At 48.8% G+C, this 16850-nt stretch overlaps 1 protein-coding gene across 2 annotated transcripts in view; it reads left to right on the top strand.

The window, feature by feature from the left end:
• LOC119964795 (fibronectin type III domain-containing protein 7-like) overlaps nucleotides 1–16850 on the top strand; it is a 39325-nt gene that overhangs the window by 11735 nt on the left and 10740 nt on the right. For both annotated transcript variants that reach the window (XM_038794790.1, XM_038794791.1), the window contains exons 6-9: nucleotides 8377–8646; nucleotides 10698–10952; nucleotides 14804–15061; nucleotides 15389–15643. In XM_038794790.1, the coding sequence (XP_038650718.1) occupies nucleotides 8377–8646; nucleotides 10698–10952; nucleotides 14804–15061; nucleotides 15389–15643 (1038 nt within the window). The remainder of the gene's footprint in view (nucleotides 1–8376; nucleotides 8647–10697; nucleotides 10953–14803; nucleotides 15062–15388; nucleotides 15644–16850) is intronic.

The following is a 16850-nucleotide window of genomic DNA, read 5'->3' as shown; positions in this document are numbered from 1 at the left end:
TTGGCACCACATGGACTGGGAGGTCACCCATTTCCTGTGGCCCTGAACGTTTCTCCTGTTCTGCGTTTCTATGTCAAGGCTTGTTTCAGGACTGCATGAGTGACCTGTGTGACATATAGTCAGCAGTGCACAAGTGCATAAGGGAGGTCACAGATGCACTATTTGTGAGGACCCACATGTACATCAACTTGGACTGGGACCAGGCATGCCAGGACGTCAGTGCCATGGGCCTCACCTGCATAGTATGCATTCCCCAGGTGCAGGGTCTCATTAACTGAACCCACGTGACTCAACATTCTCCAGGGCGGCATGGGGCACCATTTTTGAACTAAAAGGGATATCAACACCGTCAATGTCCAGCTCGTCTGTGACCACGCAATGTGCATCATACAGGTGTGTACCCGTTTCCTGGGAAGCTGTCAGTTACATCTTGGGTCACTCGCAGATTCCAGCCCATTTTTGAGAAAGAGCAGCAGCTGGAGGATGGATCCTCGGGGATAAAGGGTACCCACTCAGGAGGTGGCTGATGCCACCAGTGCGGAGGCCACAAACACCTGCGGAGACTCGCTACAAGGTTCATGTGTAAACACGTGCGCTGGTCGAGCAGGCAATTGGAGTGCGCAAGGTGCTGTTCCACTCCCTGGACCAGACAGGAGGGCATGCCAATACAGCCACCAAAGGAATCCTACATGATAGTGGTCTGCTGTGCTCTGCACAACCTAGCACTGCAGTGAAATGAAATGAAAATTGCTTATTGTCAGAAGTAGGCTTCAAATGAAGTTACTATGAAAAGCCCCTAGTCACCACATTCCGGTGTCTGTTCGGGGAGGCTGGTACGAGAGTGGACAGAGTGGGGAGAGCAGCTGGAACAGGAGTAGATGGAGGTGTGCCACATCTCCTCGGATGAGGAGGATGTTTGAGTAGGGCGGTGATGGGCAACCCACGGAGATGGAGGAAGGGCCTCAGGTGGTGGTCAGGGCCTGAATGGGGCACAGGGCTAGGGAAGCTCCCATTGACAACCAGGACTAGGGTGTGAAGACCTTGCCCAAAGGTGTGGTCTCACACCTTCTCACTACGCTTGGGCCTGCAGGAGGTCATCAACATGGTTGCTCCATTCAGGGGCAGGGTGCTAAATCGAAGACCGGACACTGCAAAAGAATCATGATGACTTGCAATGAGGACAGAGCTCTGCTCATTTAACCTGATTCCTGCCTGACAGAGAGCTGAACTGAACGGGGTGATCTACGGGCCCAGAGAGGCAGAATGACACATCTCTGAGGTCAGGGGTCCCCATGTGTTTCGCCACCTCTTGTCAAGGTGGACAGACTCTTGTATGTTTTCAGTCGATATCATTCTCATAGCTAGTGAATGCTGTCACACATGAGAGGCCTGAGTGGTGGTGTTGGAGGGGAAGCCTTCCATGGATGGGGCTTGGGGGTCCTGGCCTGCTTTTGTACAGCACAGGTGTTGGAGTGCTGCTCTCCTCGGTGTGCAGGGCCGGAAGTATGTCACTGACAGGGAGGAAGGTGTCAGATGGGCTGGACACCCCCCATAGTCTCCGGGATGGAAGGCACCGGGCTGCCCTCCTGCCAATCATCTTCTCTTTGGATGTCCTGGGATAGAGGGGCAGCTAGAGTAGGATTCAGAAGCCCCACCATCCTCTGACACTGATGCCCGTGGATTCTCACTTGTGCCTGCACCATGCAGTTGAAGCCCAGTACCAGGGAGGCTTATGGCCCCAGTCATGAAGGTCATGAGCTGGACTATGGAGTCGACATCCCTCGCAATGGGCTGCACCTTCTGTACCAAGATCTCCACTGCAGACCCCACCATCGCAGTGTTAGTCTCATTGTGTCGGACTGGTTGCACTATCTCATCGGATAGAGGACGATGGGGCTCCTTCATTTGGCCTTGCAGTCTGAGGAGAGATGCTGTTACCTCTTCCTGATTCTCGTGACTCTGCCTTTGCAGTTCCAGCAGCTTTGGGATGACTGTACCCAGGTGTATGTCATTGGCCTGGAGCTTAGCAAAGCCCTGGGCTCTGGCATCCCTCCAAGTACTCGATCCCTAGGACATCCCGGCCTCCTCCTGCTGTGGATCATCATATGAGGTGCCTACTGCTTAATCCCACCGAGGTATGAGCATATGGTGGTGGCTGAGTGACATGTGTGACAGGTGTGACACCTCTTCAATACTTGTCTCTGAGATGTCTTCTTCAGAATTGCTCAGGTCCATGGGGGCCAGGAGGATGTTCCGGGCTACTCTGCTGATTGACCTGCAATTATCGGAGGATGGCATTAGTGGAGGACAGGGGAACACTGATCGGAAAAATGCCATTCATGTGAGGTTTGCGCTATGGTTAGATGTATTGCGGGTTCTCACTTGTGCCTTTGGCCCCGACCACACCCTCTATACAGGAACAGGGTCTTGCTCCTCACCAGCAAGCTCAAGGACTCATTCCTCAAATGGGGTTAGGGTCGAACTCCAGCTTCACTCTGGCTGTGCCTGCTTGGATCTATTGTGCTCGAGTTCGTCCTGCAATAAGACAGATAGGGAGAGTGTCGGTGGGCATCGTGCCATGTCAGATGGGGATGAAGTGTGGCCTACATGGGAGGTTTGTGGAAGTGGACATTTGAGGGTAATGGAGTTACTGGGGGACTAGGGGGGGGGCAACATATGACAAGTGCTGTGACCCCCACGAGGTGGGTGGGAGTCAGATCGCCATGGAGGTGTGAGGGCTGTGTTAAGGTGTGCTGAGGGAGTGATGAGGAAGCGGACTTCTCTTGGCTGCATGAAGACGATCATTGATCTTCTTACTGCACTGTAGCCCAATCGTCATATGGAGTGAGTTGATGCTCATAATCATGTCCACAGCCTCCCAGGTGGGGTTGGTTGCTTCGCTGGCTGGACGTCTGTCTATTCGTCGGTAGATAGGGTCTCGACCCCATCGAGAAGTTTGCTGAGGGCTCCCTCTGGAAAGCATGGTGTATTCTTCCTGGCAGCCACTGCGCCCCCCGATGTGACTGAAACAAGTGCTGGGGAGATGTTTAAAAGGAGCGTCCCACTGTTAACAGAGATAGGGGTGGGATTCTCCAACCCTCTGCACTGAATCGCACTCGGCGCAGGGGGCGGAGAATTACCCAAAATAGGCTCCCACGCCGGCACACGATTCTCCGGCGACCGGAGAATTACCGGCAGTTGCACGTGCACGATCGACGCGGCGCCAGTCGGGGGCCGTTGAAAGCGGCCACCGCGGGCTCTTCTCAGCGCTCGACAGGCCGAGTGCTCGCTGAGTTCTGCCGAGTCCCGCTGGCGTGGTTCACATGTGGTCCCACCCAGCAGGACCTAGGCATTCTGGCTGTGAAGGCCGTCCTTATGGTGGGTGGGAGATCCGACTCCGGTGGGGACGGCCTCCATGGTGGCCAGGCCCGCAATCGGTGACTACCGATCGGCAGGCGCGCTCACTCCGGGAGGGGGGCCTATGTTCCTCCACGCCGGGCGCCTGTAGGGTGGTGCCATGTTGTGCGGGGGCCGGCGCGATGACGGCCGTCGCATGCATGCACGTACCCGCGGCCGGCCGCTGTGTGCATGCACGGCCGCGCAGGTGTAACTGCAGGGCCCCGCCGGCAGCCGGAGCCCTGCTAGCCCTGTTGAAGACGGAGAATCGCCCCGGACTTTCTCGGACAAAGTGCGTAGTGTTTCCCGCCCATTTTCCGGCGGGCGTGGGGACTTAGTCTCCAGAAGGAAGAATCCCTCCCAAGGCTTTTCTCGCTGCGACCATATGAGAGACACATTGCCCGGGGCGCGGTGTAAATCACGCAGGAAAGAATTATGAAAGAGGCCGAATATATGATGAATCTTCCCTTCGGTGCTGGTGGGAATTTGCTTGGTTTTCTCACCGGAACTGACACTTTGAAAAAATATGGTAAGATTCCACCCTTAGTATCATATTTGACCCTGAGATAAGCTTCCATCACATGTCTGCACCATCACTAAGACTGCCCATTCCCACCTCGGAACATCACCCAATTTTGCCCCTGTCTGAGCTCAGCTGCTGCTCTCATCCTCAGTCATGCCTTTGTTACCTTTAGGAATGACTATTCCAATACATTCTGGGCTGGCCTTTCACATTCCAGCCTCTACAACTTGAGGTCATCTAAAGCTTTGCTGCCCATATCTTTATTCACACTACGTCCTGTATCCCTCTCACTCCTGTACTTGTTGACTTACTTCGGCTCCCGGTCAAGTAACACCTGAATTTTTAAATTCATGGGCACAATTCTAACTTCATTTGTGGTGGGTTTTTCAGGGAGTTTCCCGCCAGTCCTGCTGGCGAGTTCCCTGCCGCTATCCAATGACATTTAGGATGCGATTCTCCGACCTTGTTACACTCTTGCTCAAGCAAACCGAGGCCGGTGAATAGCGGGAGAGGCCACAAACGAGGACTGCGCCAGGCGGCAAACAGTTTGTGATGCAACCGATCTGCTCCTGCAGGCAAAATCTTGCCATAGTGAGGCGAGAAACCAATTATCACCATTTCAGCCACCCCATATCCAATGGCCTCCCGTCATTCAGTGGCCTCCCCAGCAAGTGGTCACACTGGCGCCGATTAGTACTCCTTTTGAAAAACGTGAGCTTGGCGGAAGGCTTCTGTGGGGAGCCGAGGAGGAAAGTGGCCATCTTTGCTCATAGGCAATGAGCCCGGGGATGCTGGGCTTGCCACCCCAGTGCTTGTGGGGGGTGAGCGACCCTCGGTTGGGGGTGGGGGTACCTTCTGCAGGGATGGGCCATTATCGGAGGATGCGCTGGGGCGGGCAACCGGGGGCCAACTGCTCACGGCACCACCATGCCAATGGTGTATACCTGTTCCGGGAGCAATCCTTGTCCCTGCCTGTCTGCCCCACCGACTACCCATAACCCCCACCAACTGTCGAGGCTTCTGGCCGCGTGCTGAAGGCTATCGCTAATAGGGAAATTGCAATCATGGTTAAGTGAGCATTTACTTCACACAATCCAAGTGGATTCCTATGGGTGGGCGGGCCATGTAGCATGATGGGAGTCATTGCCTAGCATCCCAATCACACCTTGATGCCCGGACACTGTGCCTGAACACTGCGGGAGGCAACACCACACACGCAACAGCCAACATCCAAACACCCAGGGGATGGGACACAGCTCCGGGGGCATGTTCACGGCCGAAGTGTGGGTGGGTGCCACAGGAAGAGGAGATGCCTGGAGAGATAGGCCATGGGTTCAGAGCTCGGCTCACATTGCGGAAGAAGGTCACAGAGGCAGCATACTGGATTTTGGATTTTGTTTATTGTCGCGTGTACCAAGGTACAATGAAAAATATTTTTCTGCGAGCAGCTCAACAGATCATTAAGTACATGAAAAGAAAAGGAAATAAAAGAAAATACATAATAGGGCAACACAAGGTAAGTCTTAGAATTAAATTTGAAAAGATTAGAATGATTGTAAGATAAGTAAAAAGGGGATCCGTTAGGGAGAGCTCGCAGAGAGTCGCCAAGCTCCGGCGCCATCTTGTGCTGGATACTAGTTGTGCACAAAGGTGTTTATTGTGTTTGATAATTCCCCACCCTCCCGATGGTGCCCCCGCATCATCTGGCTCTGCCAGCTCTGGCGGTTCCCCATGGTCCGCACCATTATGTCGACACCCTCGGCAATGCTCCTCAGAAACTGGGACATGCTCTGCAGCGCCTCGGCAATGCCCACCTGCGACTGGGACAAGCTCCATCTGAGAGCGGGACATGTCCCGCAGAACCCCAATACTGGGTGACATCCCCCAGAGAGGCAGACATACTGCCGAGACCCTCAGCTATGGCCGTCACCGACTGCGCAATGCCTTGGACACCTTCACTCATGGTACCGACGTCGTGCACAGGTTCTCCACTGCAGTTGCCACCCTAGCAGTGTTGGCCTCGGTGCCACTCATTGCCGGCACCATGTCCTGCACCCGTAGCGTCTTGGACTCCTCCAATCGGCTATGGATTTGCTGGAGCAATGCTGACATCTTCCTCTGAACGTTCCCTATCGTTCCCATCAGCCTCGGGTAATCCTGTACCAGAGGCTCAACATCAGGCTGGGACCCAGCTGGATTCAGGGATCTAGCAGCCCTCTGACTGCTGCCTTGCCTGGGGATTCCTGCCTCCACCAGATGTACATCAGCAGCAGTTCTCACCAGACTGTGCCCCCGAAGCCTGACCACTAACATGCCCCACCGAGGTGCGTGTATCTGCTCTGGTGGAGAGTGGGGATGACAGCTGTGACGCGACTATGACAGTTGCATCGTCGGAGTTCTCCTCCGAGGTGTTCTACCCGGAGTCAGGAGAGAGTGCCGCCCGGGATTGGCCAGTGCCGTCGGCTGCAGGACCTGTGGGAGAATGGACATGTGGTCAGTGGGAGGGATGGGTCAGTCAGTAAGACAATCACTGCTCACATTTAACAGGTGCTGCGAGTGGAGCCTGGTGGTCCCTCACCTCTGCCAGCCTCCGCGTTGGTGACCGTCTGGTCTTCAGCCTCACCAGTCACCTCCAGGGCCCGCTCCTCGAAGGAGGTGAGGATTGTCAAGTCCAGCACCCCACCATTAGTCTGGGCCCTCTCCTGCTAATTATAGGACAGCTTTTCCTGTGGGGACAGAGAGGTCATCATTAACTACACACGTGGTTCCCAGTTGTGGGAGGGGGTGTGAAGGGAGGTTTAGAGTGGAGGGAGGGTTGAAGGGGTGGGTGGAGGGAGGGGTGAAGGGGTGGGTGGAGGGAGGGGTGAAAAGGTTGGTGGAGGGAGGGTTGAAGGGGTGGGTGGAGGGAGAGAGGGTTGGGGGTCGCCTGTGGGGATGCTCCCTTGGGGGGTTGGGGGGGTTGGAACGTTGGTGAATACTCACTCTGGCTGCCTGGTGTAGGTCGTTCACCTTCTTCCAACACTGGAGACCAGTCCTCCTGGTCAAACTGCTGCCGCCACCTCTTCCCAGGCAACACTGGCTGCCTTATGGCTCACCCTCTTGGACCCTCGAGGGAATAGGACATCCCTCCTGGCCTCCACTGTGTCCAGGAGCCTCCCCAGGTCAGCATCCCTGAATCTTGGGGCTGGTTCCCTTGGTGCCATTGTTGCGAGCTGGATGGGGTTGGCTGAGCAAGTGCAGCATAAGTGCAGCTCGATGTTGTTAGCGGGGGGCTGGCAACAGTCCCGGCGAATCACCTGGCGAGACGGCTTTCGGGGCAGGAAGCCCGTGAGGCCTCGTCAAGTGGACCAATTAACGTTGAATAGTGTTGCCGGCCTCGCTGGGAAACCCGCGGAAAATCCCGCTTGATAAAGCACTTGGAAATCTTTCTGGAAAATCGCGCCCCATGTCTTCAGTTGCCTAGACGCTAAAGTTCAGGAATTTCCTCCTTACACTTCTCTAAGTCTCTGGGCGGGATTCTCCCGCAATCGGCGGGCTGGGCCGTATTGGCGCCAAAGAGCGGCGTGAACCACTCCAGCCTCGGTGGGCCCCGATCGAGGGCCGGGCCACCGTGGGGGCACCCTCCCCGGGACCGGATCCCCCCGCGCCCCCCTGAGAACCCCGCTAACCACCCTCCAAGCCAGGTCCCGCCGGTATGGACAGGCCGAAAACGTGTGGCCACTCGCCCATCGGGACCCGGAGAATCGCTGGGGGGGGGGGGGGGGGGGGGGGAGAGCCACTGCTAACGGCCTCCGACCGGCGAGGCGCGATCCCCGCCCCCGCCAAAAAAACAGCGCCAGAGAACTCGGCAGCCAGCGCCAGAGCGGCGGGGGCGGGATTCACGCCGTTCCCCGGCAATTCTCTGACCCGGCAGGGTTCGGAGAATCCCGCCCTCTTTCTCCCTCTTTTCCTCCAGAATTCTCCTTAAATCCCACCTTTTTGACCAAGATTTTGCCAATCTGCCCTAATTGTATCTGTGTGACCTGGTGTTTAATTTTGTATTGAAACCCTCCTATGAATCACCTTGGGGCCCTTTGTTACATTGAACGTGCTATACTGTATGAATATAAGTTGTTCTTTTAATGCAATATATATGCTTACTTTAATTCCCGGCAATTTGACAAGACAGCTTTTTTTTTGTAATTAGGCTTGTGTTTGGATGTGGGAGCTCAATACGTTCTTGCAGTTTAATCATTCTCTCAAGGAAAAAGCTACAAAATTGTATTGATGTCCTTTGTCAGCGATCAGGTTGATTGCATTATAGTAAATTTTATGTATGCTAATCTAATTCAATTAAAATATACAGACAATTTCACAATAGACACCAAGCAATCCAGATAGAGAAGCTAAAAAGACAGTAAGACTTTTCACTGAAATTCAGAAATTGCGATGTAATTTGAGTGGTTTCTTGATTTTAGGACCCCATGCGCCACAATCTGTGCAAGCATCTCTTACCAGTGATTCCATGAACATAGGTGTTGTTGTTTCATGGAATGCCTCAGAAGGCTCAACAAATTACATTGCTGTACCCACTGGAAAGTTTCGGATTCTACTCCAGAACTGCACATCACGCTCCACATCCTGTATCATCTCGCCAATCGCATGTGGTACACAGTACAATGTCACTGTCGTCGCCTTTAATGAAGCAGGTGCATCTGATGCTGCAAATGCTACAGAATTTACGAGTGGTAAGTACCAGAATCAAGTAAAAGCAATTGTTTGATTCCACTGACATTCAATATTTTTCTTTCTTTTCAATCTTTTTAAGTGACTCTGCATTTTGACTTTTAACACAGTAGTTAGCACTGCTGCCTTACAGTGCCGGGTTCAATTCCAGCCTTGGATGGCTGTGTGGAGTTTTCATGATCTCCCCGTGTCTGCATGGGTTTCCCGCAGGTGCTCTGGTTTCCTCCCAGAGTACAAAGATGTGCAGGTAGGTGGAATGGCCACGTTAAATTACCCCTTGGTGTCCAGGGATGTGTAGGCTCGGTGGGGTTACAGGGAAATGGTGAGGGGTGGGCCTAGGTAGGGTGCTCTTTCAGAGGGTCAGTTCAGACTCGATGGGCCAAATGGCCTCCTTCTGCACTGCAGGAATTCTATGGTTCTAACATATTGACATTTATTTTATCAGCTATTCATAAAATAATCTAATTTATGCTACTCTAAATTGTACTAATAAGGAAGCAAATGTTAATAAATCAAATAATCATAGAATTTACAGTGCAGATGGAGGCCACTTGGCCCATCAGATCTGCACTGGCCCTTGGAAAGACTACCCTATGTAAGCTCATGCCTCCAACCTATCCCCGTAACCTAGTAACCCCACCTAACCTTTTGGAAACTAAGGGGCAATTTATCATGGCCAGTTCACCTAACCTGCACATCTTTGGACTGTGGGAGGAAACCGGAACACCCGGAGGAAACCTACACAGACACGGGGAGAAAGGGCAAACTCCAGACAGACAGTCCGGAATTGAACCTTGGTCCCTGTAGCTGTGAGGCAGGAGTGCTAACCACTGTGCCACCGTGTCACCCATAATATAGCAAAGAATTTAACCTCTTTTCATTTCAATGCTCCCTGTTTCTCCCCTGCTCAGTTAGTCTCCTGCATCAACAGGGCTGGAATATCACCACCATGGACATGTCCACAAATGTACTGACAAATCTCTGGGAATGAATGACCCACTGAAACTACCATAAAGTCAGATTCTATCTTAAAGTAGCCCCTTCATTACATTTGCTGTTCTCAAAGAGATAGCAATTGAGATGATGGCCAGGGTCACTTCTTGAAAGTAGAGTCCTGATCCTTGGATGCAGATATGTCCCTTTAAAATGATTCAGAAGCCTTGGGAGCATTTATTGGGATTAACAAAAACTTGGGCTTATCATTGAGCAGTCGCAATCCTTCTGCACTTTCAGAAGTAAGGATACTTTTCCCCTTGTTACATTCACCTCCAATTGAACCTATTGCTCTGTCAGCTTATAGACAAAAACGAGCACAACGATGACCAGAATATTTTGGTTTAAACAGGGCATGTTGAATTCTTCCCCTCCCCAAAACACTTGATAAATATCTGACGTCAATGGTACTTTTGGTTGACTCATTAGCAAGCATCTCACACTGGAGGTGTCAAGGCTTATCTCAGCCAAATGCAGCAAAAGGTGCAAGCCAGAAAGTAGGAATATTGCCTTTTATCTACGTTACCTTCGTTTAAAAAAATCTAAAATTAGTGAAGACAAGAAACTCACCCCCCAAGTATAGAAAGAAAATGGGTGTGCAGTTTTCACTTCCTTCCATGAATACTCTCGGTCAGATCAGGCAAGTGTGGTTTTGTTGTGAGCCAAATGATAGTTCAGGTTGGTGTCCTTGCAATATCAAGAGTGCTTCCACAAGGAAAATGCACAGCATTGTTAAAATAGTATCAGGGTTCAACTGATGACTTAGGATCCCAATCAGAATTTATGTATGAGGTTCCTGCTTGAGGCTGGTGAGCATCTTATCTGCCACCAAATCGCAACAATGGAGAAAGAATTTGAGTCATTCCATTTTAATTGTTCACCTGCGTTTATCCTGGCCAGTGGGTACAGCAGAATTTCCCATTTTGTCATTTGGGTGAAATGTATTATCATCTACAGGAAGTGCAACTCCTTGAATTATGTAAATAGTATGCATTCCTTGCCTATTGAAACAATTTGTTTATTTTTAAATTCACTTGTAATCATGTTTTTTTTTACACAGTTCCTTGCAGTCCAAATTACATTAGAATTCGGGAGATCCGCTCTGGTAATCTGACAGTGTCCTGGTCCCCATCCCCGTTGACTGATTACTACACTACGTTTGTGAAAAGAGACGATGGCCTCGAGGTTATGTGCAACACTTCATTAACAAGCTGTTATTTCCGGTCAAAATGCGGATTTATTTACTTTATTAGTGTTTTCTCATACAACAAAGTTGGGCATAGTCCTCCAGGCAATGTCTTAAATTATACAACAGGCAAGTATTCCATCAGCAGTCAATTTTAACTGGACAATCTAATCAATTTCTCCAAACCTTACCATTCCAACTGTTACAATCTCTGTAGAACCTGATCGCTTTTAAACAGAAATCGAAACTTTCAGTTAATGGCAGAAAGGATGGCACAAGATTTCACTTTTTTTTAATTGTATTTTATTCCAAGCATATTCAAAAGTACAAAGTATACATAAATTGAAAAGCATTCTCCACGTCTAACAGTTCACAGTTTGTACAGGGTTTTCCCCTTTTTCATCCCCTCCCCCACCCACGACAAACAATTTCTCGAACATGGTCATGAACAGTACGCACCGTGTCTCAAATCCCTCCACTGATCCCCTCAATTCAAACTTAACCTTCTCCAGCCAGAGAAAGTCATACAGGTCTGCCAGCCAGGCTGCCGTCCCTGGCGGCGTTCTTGACGCTACTTGTACTTGATTCCAACAGAATCCTTCGCCAAGCAACTAGAGAGGCGAAGGCCACAACATCGGCCTTCCTCTCCTCTATCAGCTCCAGCATTTCCGATACCCCTAAAATCTCCATCATAGGGCTGGCCTCTTCCTCCACAATCTTTGATAACATCTTAAATACCCCCTCCCAGTATCTCTCCAACTTCTCATTGCCCCAGAACATATGCAGGTGGTTTGCTGGTCCTTGCCCACACTTCTCACGCCTGTCTGCCACCCCCTGGAAGAACCCACTCATCTTCGCCCTAGTCATGTGCACCCTATGCACTACCTTAAACTGAATCAAACTCTTCAAGGAGGTTGAATTCACCCTGCGCATCGCCTCGCTCCACACACCCCATCCAATGTATCCCCCCAACTCCTCCTCCCATTTCTCCTTAACCCTCATCATCTGTGCTTCCCCCTGCTGCCCCACCCCCCCAAGCCACCTGTCTATATCCCCAAGCCTACCCTCCTCTTCCACATCTGGGAGCAGCAACTGCTCCAATAAGGTATACTCCGGCAGCTTGGGAAATCCTCTGTATTCCTTCCGTGCAAAGTTCCTCACTTCCATATACCTGAATTTGCTTCCCTTTGGAAGCGCTACCCTCTCTCGCAGCTCTTCTAGACATACAAACCTCTCCTCCAGGTATAGATCCCTTGCTCTCACCAGCTCCACCTCTCTCCACTTCCTATACATGCCCTCTGCTTCCCACCACTGCCTCACCCTCTCCGCATTCGAACCCAGTAATAATGCAGCAGATTCGGTAGTGCCAACCCCCCTTTCTGCCTCTGCCTCTGTAGCAGGGCCCTCTTCATTCTAGGTACCTTCTCCGCCCATATAAACTCCAAATTCGCTGCCTCCAGTTTCTAGGATTTCACATTTTAAGGCTTTTACTGAAGCAAAAGACTAAAAGTACTGTTGGCTAAACACTATCTTTGTAGGTCACTTATACTTTAAACTACAGAACAGAACATCCCCCTTTTCTTTTCAGCACAATCAAACACACACTTCACGGATAGACGTTACACTGTCCTTTAAGTAAACATTCAATTCTCCGTGAACCAGTCCAAGGTGATTCTTAGCTTCTGGGGGTTTGCTTTTGTTCCTTTCCTTTCTCAGAATTCTCTTTCATATTAAGATTTTACTCCCTGGAGATTCTTCCTCTTGCACAAGCTAGGCGAATATTCCAGCTTCACTTTAACTCCTCATGAATTCAGTCCTTTCAATCTGAGCATGAGCTCCCACCTGCATTTCTGCGTGGAGAACCATAGCGTCTGGATGCCTTTGGTTGCTTTTCCCCTCCTGGATCCTGGCAGACTAACTTGTCTGTGGGTTTTCACGGATATCTTCGACCCTTTCCTCTCACAGTCCATATCCACAGCAATATGAAACATATTAGCCTCATATATAGGAAGAAATGTTGATTACGTGAAACATCTTTTACCTTGAAAGTAAATGGACAGTTTAAAACACACCTGTTTATAACCCAACATTCTGACACCTTTCTGGGACTTTTGAGACTCACCAAGCTAGATTCTCCGTCCCACCACGCAAGATTCCTGGTTCAGCACGCCGGCGGGATGCTCAATGGGGTTTCCCATTGTGGGGCATCCCCACGCCATCAGGAAACCCCCGGGCTGCTGGCAAAATGGAGCATCCCGCCGGCGGAGAACCCAGCCCACCGTCTGTCCATTATTAGCACACAGGCCAAGTGTAAACACCTTGCATCTTCTTCCCAGTAAAACAATTGGGGTTTGGTCTAGTAATCAAATCACCCAAGCTTGCTGACTGGCAGATTTCAGAACAAGTCACAAGATTCCCTTCATTTGTCTTAAATTAAAAACACAGTCCCAAAACATAGCAATCTTATAAACCTCACCATTGTAACACAACATTTTCTACAACGGAACAGGTAAAACAATTTGCCCAATTCAGCTATTAATATTAGTAGCATATCAAAACAAATAATTGTAATCCATCACGTCACATATTTTTGCAGACCTTTTTGTTGCTTCATTGGCCAATTTTTAATGGACTGAGATATAATATTTAAGTTGACTCAAAATAAAGGATCTCAATGACCCATCATATTGTGAAATCACAATGAGATCCCGTTAGTGAAGAAAGGCACTTCCATTCTGTGCTGTCTTTAACAGGGACTATTCATTTTAACATATGATCTGCCTGGTGGTAACAGAGTAACACAATAGTTGAAATCACTGTGCACTGCTTACTGTCGTATTACCAATCTACTGCCCTATTTACTGGCGCCTCACCCAGGGGTTTACCTAAATATTAGAGCCCTATGAAGTACATCGGACCGCAATGCAATTTATCAGAACAATTTGATGAAGGATTAAAAATAAGCGGCACCAATAATGTAAGCATGGAACTATTCTTTTGAGGAAGAGCTGGCATGCTTATCTGGGTTTTATAAAGATACTGTGGGCCGCTGCGACCTTGCACGGCCCCCTAAACCAACTTACCTCCAAGCTAAGTCAGCTGCTGCAACATTATGCTGGCCCGGAGCTGGTGAGCTGAAAGAAAACAATCTTCAGTGCCTGCAGCTTGATGGGGTCATGGTAATAGCTCACCCCTTGAAATGGAGCAGATGTCCTTCCAGTAGGAATAGTGGGCTTTTCTTCTGCCCCCACCTCATTCTGTGCTGCAATTCACATCCACTCCTTCTCAATCTATAGATGACCTTGTTATTCTTATCTCATGTGGCTTTTACTGCAATTAATGCCGGTATCAAATATTTTCATCATAGAATCATAGAATTTACAATGTAGAAGGAGGCCATTTGGCCTATCGGGTCTGCACCGGCCCTTGGAAAGAGCACTCCACTTAAGCCCACACCTCCACCCTATCCAATAACACAGTAACCCCACCTAACCTATTTTGGACACTAAGGACAATTTATCATGGCCGATCCACCTAACCTGACATCTTTGGACTGTGGGAGGAAACCAGAACACCCGGAGGAAACCCACCCAGACAAGGGGAGAACGTGCAGACTCCGCACAGACAGTGACCCAAGCCGGGAATCGAACTTGGGACCCTGCTAACCACTGTGCTACCGTGCTGCCCACAATATAAGACATTACAATATATTATCAATATAAGACACTGTCATAAGAAGAGGGGCTCATGAACAGGAGGGTATGTTAATAAGTGAGATTATATAATATGGGAGGAGGCTTGTGTGGAGCATAGACACCAGTACAGATATGTTTAGCCAAATGACCAGTTTTGGTGCTGTAAATATTATGTAATACCACAATCTACACAATCTACCAATTAGTACTCTGCACCTGTAAACATTACTTTTGCGAAAGTTGTTGCCGTTACTTGTTTTAAAATGTCCATTCTTTGTGTCCTAGCACCTTGTTGTCCAACACACATTAAAGCCTTGTTTGTCTCAAGTGACACTATTGAGGTAAAATGGAATCCAGCTCGTGGAGCCGAGATGTATGAAACCAAAGCCCAAGACTCGAGCTCGGTGGTGTTCTGTAATGATACCTCCACAATCTGTACACTGTCTGGATTGAAATGCAACACCATCTATAATATGACTGTATATTCCTACAGTGATATCAGGGGCTTCAACTATTCATGCCAGAAAAAGTCAATCACCACAGGTAAAATGACAAATGGGTTGAGTACACTTAATTTTTATCAAACATTTCATTGAGCTCTAATAAACCAATCAATTGTACCAAATAGAATCAAAGCTGTAATAAATAGAATCTAATTCCTATCATGTTGTTTCACACAGTGCTTTATAATATGGCTAATGTAAAATCAAGTAGTGAATTGGAATGGATTATAGTTTTGTCGTTGGATTATACTGATATTAAAAACAATTTATTACATTATTCATTTAATTATTAATAATTGAAGCTAAAAAAATAGAAAAAATTACCTGAATAGCTGAGAGTTTGAAATATCTATTTTTCCCCCCACAGGACCATGCAGTCCCAGCATTCTAAATATTACAAAAGTGAATCCATTAACCATTAATGTATTATGGCACCAAAATAATCGTAATGCCATGTACAAGGTGTTTGCTTTCGGAAAGGCAGGGGTACGATCCTGCAATAGCTCAGGACATTCTTGCGAAATCGCTGACCTCCCCTGTGGAGCTACATTCTCTGTCAGTGCAGTGGCCACAACTCCAGAAGGGAAGAGTTTACCCAGCTACAGTCTGCCTTTAGAAACTGGTAAAGATATAACAACTTATTTAGAAAATTTTATTTAGCGCAAAACATGTTTCATTGAAATGATCTTAGACATTGTGCAAAATGATTGCTGAATATTTCATCTATTCTGTGATGGTTCAATTGATTTACACAATTATGTCACCACATAGACCAGGTAATTCTCAGATTCATAATCCTCATCTGTACTGAGTTGCTCCCAGTTAATCTTAGGCATTAGTTGACTGTGGTTCCCTTCAGCAGTCCTGTGTTAGGACAGAGAAAATCAACCAAAATTGTTACCACTGATAAGAAGGTTGTGGGCTAAAGCCCCAGGATTTGTGCATGAAATATCCCAGGTATCACCCGAAGAAGAGCAAGAAGTTCTTCCAGTGCCATTCCGATCATTAATCCCACCACCAGATTCACTAACACCATTTAATTGGTCATTTATCTCATTGTAGAACCATGCTGTAGAGAAATAGCTTGCTGAATTTCCCTACAATACAGTAATGCAAAAGTACTTAATTGGCTGCGAAGCTTTGTGGAACTTCCGGAGATTTTTTTAAGTGCCTCATAACTCCACGTTTTTTCTGTCTAACAGGCCCTATTTAAAAAGTAATATATGGATATTGTTTGAGGACAAGGGTGTACAATATAATAATAATCATTTATTCTAACAAGTAGGCGTCAATGAAGTTACTATGAAAAGCCCCTAGTTGCCACATTCCAGCACCTGTTCAGGGAGTCTGGTACGAGAACTGAACCCGCGCTGCTGCCTTGTTCTGCATTACAAGCCAGCAATTTAGCTCACTGTGCTATAATGCTCTCAGGCTCAATTTAAATAACCTGTTGAAGCTGACATAGGCATAATAGCTACTTGAGTGGAATATTAGAGGTTAACTGGTACTGGTGTCTGTGGAACAGTACCTTCGCAAAGTATCAACTCCTGCAGGAGGGAAGAGATGGAGAGAGGTGAAAAATTTTTTCCTATCTTTGAGCCAGGAAGTCCAGAAAAGGCTGCCACCGTTTATAGAACCCTTGTATTGATCCTCTCAGGGCAAATTTGACCCTTTCCAGTTTTATAAATCCCGCCATGTCACTGATCCAGGTCTCCACACTTGGGGGCCTTGCATCCTTCCATTGTAGCAGAATCCTTCGACGGGCTACTAGGGACGCAAAGGCCAGGACACCGGCCTCTTTCGCCTCCTGCACTCCCGGCTCTACCGCA

The sequence above is a fragment of the Scyliorhinus canicula genome, chromosome 4 (genome assembly GCF_902713615.1).
Source record: "Scyliorhinus canicula chromosome 4, sScyCan1.1, whole genome shotgun sequence".
Taxonomy (NCBI): Eukaryota; Metazoa; Chordata; class Chondrichthyes; order Carcharhiniformes; family Scyliorhinidae; genus Scyliorhinus; species Scyliorhinus canicula.
This window is presented reverse-complemented; position numbering and strand designations above follow the sequence as displayed.